Here is a 9654-nt window from a genome sequence, read left to right as displayed (position 1 = left end):
GTGGAGGAGGGGAATGGAAGGGAAAGGACGGGGCGACAGGTTGGCGATAATCGGCAAACGCGTTTGACGTTAAGAGGCGCGAAACGATGCCGGAGGTAGCAGAGAAAAGCGGGGTTGATCTTGGTCTTATGATTTTATGGTGTTAAGCCGTGGCCGGTGGCCTCGGAACTCGGAGCCGAGAAGAGTCGGGAGAACTCGCCTTGGCGTTGGTGGAATGCGGGACGGGCAAATCGCGGTCGGCCCGCTTGCGCCTCGTTCCCATGCATTCCTTACTCCCTCTCCCGTTCCTCCTTCCTCTCTCTTTTTCTCTTCCCCTCTCCCCCTCCCCTTTTTCCTCTTCCTCGCTCCTTACTTTTCTCCTACAAACGCGTTTATACGTGTTGTACGCTTCTCTTTCGAGCCCAAGCGTCTTACGGTGTACCGACCAACCGCGCGCTTCAGCGCGCGCGCGCATTTTCTCTCTCTCTCTCTCTCTTTCCTAGTCCTCTATACCTACTTGCTCTATCTCTATTCACGTATCTCGTAAGTTCACCAATCGCGCGATCAATTCCTTCAACAGAGAGATTCATCGCGATTCCTTCGGGATCGTTCCTTTCCTTCGCATCCTCTCCCTTTTTTTCTCCTTTTTTCTTTTCCCTTCTTTCGTTCAAACTGTCTCGAGAAGAGCGAGAAGAGAAATATTTTCTTATTCTCGCTATTTTCGATCGCGAATCGTTTTTTTATTAATTAAAATTTTCGCATTCTCGCATCTGATTCTTTTTTCGTTTCGCGACGGGCGAACGAAACTCGAACGTCGAAAAAATATAATTCGCCAAGCTTTAAACTCGATGGATAAGCGTTGCCACCTAAAGACACTCGGGTTGCTTATGGAATGCAAAATGGCGACCGCGGGGCATTCAACGAATCTACTTGGACGCCATTTTGGTATACACTGAAACCGTGTACACCGCTATATTCGATCATCCATCGATCTGCGGCTTAATTTCTCTCTTCCTCGATCGATCGACCAATCATCGGCTAATAGATTACTAAATTTAGCGGCTCGTCCATCTGGAGATACGTTCACGCGTGAGAATCCCGTGAATATTCCAATATATCAATTTGAATATCTGAAAGAACGTCGGGTCGGTAAAATGTTTGCCAAGACGTTTCATCCGGAGAAATCAGCGATTCTCGGGACGAGACAGCGCGACGCCTTCGCGCGCAATTCCCGAGGCAATGGATGCCTTCGTTTCTAATTTGAAAGGCGAACCATAGCGGCGCTGCTCGATCTCGCTAACGTGTAATAGCGGAAAAAAATTTATGAATGGGCCTCTTCGCTCGGCCTCTCTCTTTTTCTCTCTCTCTTTCTCTCTCTTTCTCTCCGTTTCACGAATCATCGTACGAAAACAAAGTTTCCGTAAATACTCGTCGACGCGATAAATATTTTCTAATCCAGCAACGATAATCTATCTTTCCTCTTCTCGAAGCAAAATTCTTTCGATATAGTTACGAATCTATCTAGGGGATAAGAATTCGAGATAGGAATTTGCGCTGTAATTGTAACTTTGGTTCGCGTTTAAAAGCGTTGAAAGTTTGATAGAGGATGTAGAGGAGGAATCGGACGTATCGGTCCAGAAATGGGAAAAAGAGAGTTAGAAAGGAGGAGGAATGTGCGCAGTAGGAAGAAGTGAGAAAAAAAAGGAGGGAGGAAACGAATGAATCGAAGGAGAAAGATAGAATGGGATAGGAAGAGGAAGAGAGAAAAGTAAGAAGGTGAAGCTAGCACGGTGGAAGGGGACGAGGATCATTCTTGGAACTCGGGTGACCTCCCCTGGTGTAACTGGCGAACAGCCGGACCCGACGGATTAACTGTACAACCACTTATGTACTTATATACATCGATGCTGTAGGAACGCGACGACGATGCCATCCCATGAAATAACGTGCTACACGCCGCGGCATCGCATACCATACCATGCGCTTGGCCTGTACGAGAGAGCGCGGTGATCGTGCATCGCGCGTCATTCATTCACCTGTTCACCCACCTCGTCCCTCTCTCTCTCTCTCTCTCTCTTTCTCTCTATCCATCGATCTCCGATCTATTGTTCCTTGCAAATTCTAACCGTCCTTCTATCCATCGCGTCGGATCGGGGAACGTCTTTCCTCCGCTTTACCTCGCCGTTCTTTCTCTCGGTTGCGCGAAGAGCAACTGAAATTTTTTCCCTCCTCCGCACATTCATTCCTATCTTATTTCTCTTATTCCTCTCACTTTCCTCTTTCTTCTTCGAACGTATCGCCTCGATTGAATTCCATTAAATTCTTTTGTTTTTTCTTTTTCTTCTTCTTCTTTTTTTTTTTTTTTTTTTTTTTTTTTTTTTTTTTTTTTTTTGCGAGAACGTCAAGTTTCTCAAAGCTACGTTCTCTCTTGATTACATCGAGTCGATTACATTCGATCTCTGTTCATTGATCGCTACGTTTCATTCATTCGCACCGATAACCCGATAACCGTTTGATTTGTTTAATCGAAGCGAGGCTACGATGATTACGAAAATTCTCCATTTTTTTTTTTTTTTTTCTTGGCGTCGTAAACATCGAGAAATCCGCGTAAAAAGGAGGAGCAGAGCGTGATGAAACGAAATTGACGGACGGTTAAGAAGAGCGGAGAAGCGTGATTAGCTTATAAGAAAAGGAGGACGGAGGTCTAGAACGGATCATCTGCGAAGCGAGTCGTATCTCGAAGTCCAAGTACCTCGAGAGTCAGCGAGAGCAAATGGAAAAATGTAAAGAATGTCGAAGTCGACGACCAGTTTGAAGAAGTTACCATGATCGGATGAGATCGTTCGGACGAGGTAGAGGGCAGACGTGACGTTTTATTTGACGGAACTTTGTGGATTTTGAAATATTTCGAAAAAGAAAACGGGGTATTTATTTTATCCCTTTTGCTATTTTTTTATATGCATTCTTATATGTCGTTATTTTTTTTTTTTTTTTTTTTTTTTATAGCGGAAAATTTCGAATAAAAGCTGAAATGGAATGATCGATGATGAAATGATTTCGAAAGCAAGGTTGCGCGATGAAATTGTTTTTCTCCTTAAAGAATGCGTAAAGACGAAAATAAAAATCAACCTTATTGGAATCATTTTTTTTAATGCAAAAATAAATAACACATTATATAAATTCTTTATAAAAGGAAAAAGGAATTGTTAAATCGTTTATAGCCAAAAATTATTTACGACTTATATAATTTAATATTTTTTTTTTTATAAAAAATAAAAGAAAGATGCGATTTATGCATTAAAAAGCATATGATTCTATTTGAAAAATAAAAATTACAAACTTATTTTGAATATATTTGACATATACATTTTTTCTAGAAGCAAAGAGCTTAAAGAAATTTAATATCGCAGAAAAGTATAAATAAATACATATCTCTAGAATTAAGAAAAAAAAACTGTAAAAAAATAAAACTGAAAAGAAAATATTTATAGATGCTATGAAAGGTAAGTATATAAAACTTCTTTTTAAATTATATTCTTCTTTGAAATTTCCATGACGTCATTTCCAAGAATTTTCTCGAAACAAACAACAAAAAATGTAAACAAACAATCAGAGACCAGAGATCAAAATTTTTGAGAAATTTTGTATAAATAAACATTGAAAAATGTAAATAAACAAACTTTTGTTTGTAAACAGTCTCGAAAATTCGAAGAATTTGATGTTATTTCCAAGAATTCTTGAAATTCCAAGAATTTGATGTCATTTCTAGGAACTGATGTTAACTTCTTTTCGATTAAAACTTTTCGATTCGTTAATCTTATTTTTTACGAGATTATTTTTATAAAAAATTTTATAAAAAATATGATAGAATGCTTCTTAATAATTACAATCGTTATCGTACATTCTCGTTCAACTTATCTCTATTATTATTATTACGATTGATCTTTCGGATAGAAAGAAGTCGTTACAACTTGTCCCTGCCAGCATCCCCGAAGAGCATCGAAAGAAAGAGAGAAAGAAGGTGTCTATCTAACGTGGATGAGGATCGTGATCACATCATCGATCTCGCTGCTGTCCATTCCTGACATATGGAAAAATTAATTTATATATACATATATACGTAATGAATATCGATATAAAATTAGGATTTAATTTAAATCGATGTTAAGGTTTCGAAACGATAACGTCGCGGGAGAATAACAAGGAAGAGTTGAAACACCTCTCGAATTCCTGTAAGAGGAAAAAGTATCACGCGTCACGTGTACACTGTACCTATCTCATCCGCGGCTCAAGTTAGCTCGCAGAAAATCACCTCGTCTCCTTATTTTTGTTCTTTTTAACGTGCAATCGAGATACGCGGCTCTCGTTAAAGCGGGCATGTTTATTTTTCATGCCACGTGTCCGCCGATAGAGCCAAGTACGAACGAGTTCTTTCACGCAACTTACCATACTACTACCGTTCGACTACTTTGTTCTCTTTTTTTCTTTTTTTTTTTTTTTTTTTTTTTTTTTTTTTTTTTTTTTTTTTTACAGAAACCTCGCAATCGGAATCGGTATTCAAAATTTTCCCGAGGGATTGGCGGTGTCTTTGCCCCTACAAGCGGCTGGAATCAGCACATTGAAGAGTTTCTGGTACGGGCAACTGTCGGGGATGGTGGAACCTCTGGCCGGCGTCCTTGGCGCAGCCGGAGTGACGTTCGCTGAACCCATGCTACCTTACGCGCTCGCCTTCGCAGCCGGTGCAATGATCTATGTCGTGATCGACGATATTGTTCCGGAAGCGCATCAAAGGTCAGTCGTATTTCTCTGGCGCATTTTTACAGCGAATTAGAAATAAGAATACGTAAATCTCTCTTTCTCCCTCCCTCGCATTCCTATCTTTCTCCGTCTCCGTGTATGTATTACCGTTCGAACACGAGGCAAAAGGAATAGCGCATCGCGGACGTATAGAGAAGATAGAGAGACGCATGTACGGCGCATGTTCGAGAACGATTACGGTACAATGGCGCGTGACGGCAGTAGCGTAGTTAGCGAGGCGTCGGCAAAACGGACGTGGCGAATTTCTTTCCCAGGCTCGGCTGCCTAGTCGAAGACGCATTGTCATTATAATTGGCTTCTTTTGTATTTCGCGTGTGATCTAACCGCCCTGCCCGGATACCCGACTCGACGTATAAACGCGTTCGCTCACCATTCCTGAGACGGTGAAGTTAACTTGGCTCCCTCGGGAAACACAAAAGTGACGCAATCTCCCTCTTGTCCCTCTGCAAACGGTCGCTCCTAGACCTCCAACAGGATTCGACAATCTCTCTCTCCGTCTCTCACTCGTGGGCATCGCGTGTGATCGTTTCGAAAAGAGTAGTAGTAGTAGAGTCGAGGGGGGAACAGAGAGAGAAATCACAATGCTCCCTTTGCGTTCCGGTCTAACTGGACGGAGTAGAGTTTCTCGGTATAAACGCGCATGCCCGTGCGCGCGTGCTCTTCCAATTGGAAGATGGAGCGATATCGAGAAGAAAAGAAGCGCAAAAGGATAAGGACGAGAGAAAGTTTGCGAGATCCGAGAATCGATTAGTTTTCGTTGCGGCGCATGCGCACGGTATCCTAAAAAAGAAAGGAAAGAACAGGTCTCTGCTAGTACCGATCGAGACGATTCAACCTTCTCTTACGTAAAATAATAATTTTCGCCGATCGATGATCTTTTCTCGAATCGGATCATCGTTTCCGATTTTCGTTTATTCGATTGCTCGATGGGAAAAGGTATCGAAAGCTCGGCTCAATTTTTCGTTTATCGTTTCGTAGCAGTTTCGTAGAGTCGAAAGAGTATTACGCGCGATCCTTGCCGACAGATATATTTCGCGGAGAGATGTGGATATCGAGATGGTCGCATATCGTTGGGAGCGCAAGGTTATAATGGCTGATAAAAATACAAATTTCCGAGGCCGAAAGGAGGTATTCATCGCGCGGATATGATTGATGTGGTAGAACGCCCACCGAAACACAACGGCGCATTTCACCGGCCGTTAAAATTGATGGCCGTGTATAATTTACGAAATCAACAAGCCGTGACGTGTAATACCAGGTACGAGCGTGTGTGCTTTGTGTGTACTTAATCCCTACTTATATCGCGATAACCTTTTTATTTCTCGCCATCCTGCCGCGTATTCCACGGATCCTCGTTTCCCCGATTATACCTGGTCCATCCTCGATCGACGGACCCGTACACGTATTCCGCTCCGTTTTTCCAGTATTCCCCTCTTCGCACCTTCCATCGTCTTATATTCCGTCGAGCTAATCGAGCTGGTCCATCGTCGATGCATCCACAACTCACCTCCTCCACGTCCATTCACGTCCCTCCCCAACGGACCCAATCCCACGAAGGAGAGCGTGTTCGGTACGTCTTGTCATCAGTTTTTTTTCAATCTTTGAGACAACATATCTTTCTTTCTTTCTGATTACAGTGGAAACGGTAAACTCGCCAGCTGGGCCGCCATCGTTGGCTTTTTGGTAATGATGTCCCTAGACGTCGGATTAGGGTAAAACGATTGGTCGTGCGAAATTGAAAGGCGTTCATCCAGAATGAACGCCAAAATCGATTTTGTTAGTTCGCAAGTCGACGCGTATTATTATTTTTCAAGTATTAACTCGAGCAATTCCTAAGAATTTGTCTTTTATCGCCGCTCTTTCGAAATATAGCGGTCGCGGTATTATCGGTCGAAGCTGAGGTTCAACAAACCTGAGCTTTTTGCCGAGCGAAATGTTTCTAGTTCAATCAAGCTAGCGTGTCCCGATTATCGTCAAAATTATCCAACTGTGTCTTCCAACAGTCTAGTCTTTGTTGATCCGATTCGAGAGTCAATTATCATAGATGATGAATCAGGCGACGATCTACGACGATTAAGCTTTACAACGTTCTAAGTCGAATTTGATGCGACGATACAATCATCGTTTCTACTTCCCTTCCCCCTTTTCTCCCTTCGCCCCTTATCGTCTCGTTCTACATCGATAAATACGCGAGGTATCGCGCGATGACACGAAAATATCGGAATTGGCGATTCGTCAAGGATCGAATAGACGTTGAATCCTTGTATTTGGGGCAAAAATTCATAACGGTTAACGATGATTCGGCTGTAATTTCGTAAACGCAAGATTCCACTTATATAGCTTTCTTTCTTTCTTTCTTTCCTTCTTTCCTTCTTTCGAACGGGGATTATTCTGTTCTCGCGAATAACTCGCGAGCAACGTCGCAATCTGAAAATGTGTTTCGCACGACAATCGTTTGATACATGTTAGTTATAATAGACGCACGCACGTACATTATAATTCTATATCCTATCCGATCGGTTTGTCGTTCTTGTCGATCGACTTGAAAACTGGAACGAGTAAAACAGTACAATCGACGCGTCGCTGTATTACCTTAATACAATTAGATATGTAACTATAAGTTTACAACTGCCATCTTGCCATCTTTGTATAATATTTCTCTTCTACCCAAAACGAGTAATCGTAACGAAGAGCTCTTCTCCATGTTACCAACTATTTAGTTTTATCGATCTACCGTAGTACCGCACCAGGTAACGGAATACTCATCGATCATGTTTCGTTTCACGCTCGGCGCCTCAACACTTTCTTGTAAAATAAAAATACTATTTTTTCGTACATAATAAATTCATACGTAGATATAAGAGATTCATACGTTATTTGTACACGTGAGAAGCGCAGAACTCGTTCCAAGATAAGTAAAAGAAAAAAGAAAAAAGGGATGTGTATATATATATGTGCCATCGAATAATGCACACTATACGTATGATAGTAGAAGTTGTAAGGTGTTCCTATATCCGAAACGAACGATCCTTAGTCAAAAGTTTGGATCTCGAGCTAAGACTAAGAGACTAAGAGAAAAGGAGAAGAAATCGATCGTCGTTTCCTTTGTATCGAAGCAACGCGTTTAAAATACAATAGTTCAGTGGTCGCATACTTCGCGAGCGAAGTGGCGCTTTGGAAACCTTCTCCCAACTGTAAACCGATTACTACTTATATATATATATATATATACATATATATATAGCTAGTATCGATATTAATATACCGTAGACAATTTAAAAAGTGGGAAGGTTCTCGAGATAGGGAGCGTTAGTAGTCGGACGATCGACAGATATCCACGTTGTTCGATCGTAAAACCGTATATCCGCGAATCGTAACGTTAAGAGTTAATTAGTTAATTTCTCATTACTCTTACTACGCGCGATACAAGTTTTGAACATAGCGTTTGTTTGTATCAAGAGCAATAAAATTCGAATTTTACGGAGGGTAAAATTAGAGGGTAAAAATTTTAACAAGATTTTATCCGTCGTTTCTCGCCCCTGAGGAGAAGACTGTTGTCGTAGAAAACGGTATCTCGAGAGCGAGAGGCTAAAATTTTAAATGGACAAAGAGGAGGGTGGGGAAAATTGGATCGTTGCGCAATTGTCGCACAAGTCAAGTTCCCCGGTGTTGGTTCGATATAGGAAGAGCACAACACTCGATGCGCAGCGAGGATGGAGGAAGGTTAGTCCGGCGAGTTAGCCAAGCTGTTGGCGGTGAGGTAAGATTCGGTGAAACGAGCGTGCAGTATCGGCACGGTGGACGCAATCCTCGTCTCGCGTCTCGCGCCTCCCGTCTCACCCAAGTTGCATAACCCAAAGAGAATCGAGGCATGAATGGAGCTGAGCGACAAGGACCGGTGCACCGCTCAGTTTCCCGGTGCAACGAGTCGGCGGTCGTAGCTGGGTGGGGATGGGAACCGAGAGAGACGCATCGGTATTCAAGAAAGAGTAGTATCACGGGAGCAGCGAATCGGAGCGAGAGAACGAATGATACGGCCGCGTCGCGTCGCGTCGCGTCGCGTCCTGCCGCGCCGCGCCGTGCCGTATAGAAATGGCGCAGTGCTCGGCAGAATCCAGCCTGCGAGAGAGAGAGAGAGACAGGGGCTGACGCGCGATTCTCATCGGAGGGACGGAGAGGCGACGACAAAGGCTGGATGGCAATGTCTAACGTGGATAAAAGAAGGGGGGGAGACGAGACGCCTCGGAACAAAGAGAGGACGAACGTTGCTAGAGAAATATGCGGTATATATATGTATGTGTGTGTAGAGAGAGAGAGAGAAAACAGTCGTAAGGTGAAAGAAGAGGGAAGGAGAGGAGGGATGGACACGTAAGTAAGTAAGCAAGCAAGGAAGCGAGCGAGCGAGCGAAGTAAGTAGCGGTAGATGCGAGTCGTGGCGAAAAAAGAGGAATAAGAGGAGAGAGAGAGAGGAGAAGGAGAGGAGGAAACGTCGGTGGTCTCCGAGAGTGGTGCGGTAATCGGTTTGGCAAAGTCGAAGGGATGGTCACATGGTGCGTTATTCGTCGTTGTGCGCACGGTCGGTCGAGCGAAAGAGGGAGGGGCGACGAAACGGGACGCGAGGGGATAAGGGGTAATGCGTTGCATCGGAAAGCCGAAGCACCGGTGCTGCACCCGTCAGCAGTCTTACGATGCACTTTGCCCCAAGCGTCTCCGATGCGGTGGCGCACGTGCGATGTGACGCGATGCGACGCGATGCGACGCGACCACGCGCAACCACGATGACGCGCCGCCAACGAAATCGCGTCCAATTAATCCGTTCGCAACGACAGTGTTGATACACGGTGGTTTCGCAAACAG

The 9654-nt window shown here is 43.6% G+C and overlaps 2 protein-coding genes across 3 annotated transcripts in view; one reads left to right on the top strand and one right to left on the bottom strand.

Annotated features, from left to right (window-relative positions):
• The window catches only part of LOC102679807 (zinc transporter ZIP11), a 15545-nt gene extending 7827 nt beyond the window's left edge, over positions 1-7718 (top strand). For both annotated transcript variants that reach the window (XM_006624120.2, XM_006624119.2), the window contains exons 5-6: positions 4513-4770; positions 6435-7718. In XM_006624120.2, the coding sequence (XP_006624183.1) occupies positions 4513-4770; positions 6435-6513 (337 nt within the window). In that variant the 3' untranslated portion in view covers positions 6514-7718. The remainder of the gene's footprint in view (positions 1-4512; positions 4771-6434) is intronic.
• The window catches only part of LOC102679271 (uncharacterized Golgi apparatus membrane protein-like protein CG5021), a 34112-nt gene that overhangs the window by 9864 nt on the left and 14594 nt on the right, over positions 1-9654 (bottom strand). The gene's annotated exons all lie outside the window — the stretch shown is intronic.

Source organism: Apis dorsata, unplaced genomic scaffold (assembly GCF_000469605.1).
Source record: "Apis dorsata unplaced genomic scaffold, Apis dorsata 1.3 scaffold_991, whole genome shotgun sequence".
NCBI lineage: Eukaryota > Metazoa > Arthropoda > Insecta > Hymenoptera > Apidae > Apis > Apis dorsata.
This window is presented reverse-complemented; position numbering and strand designations above follow the sequence as displayed.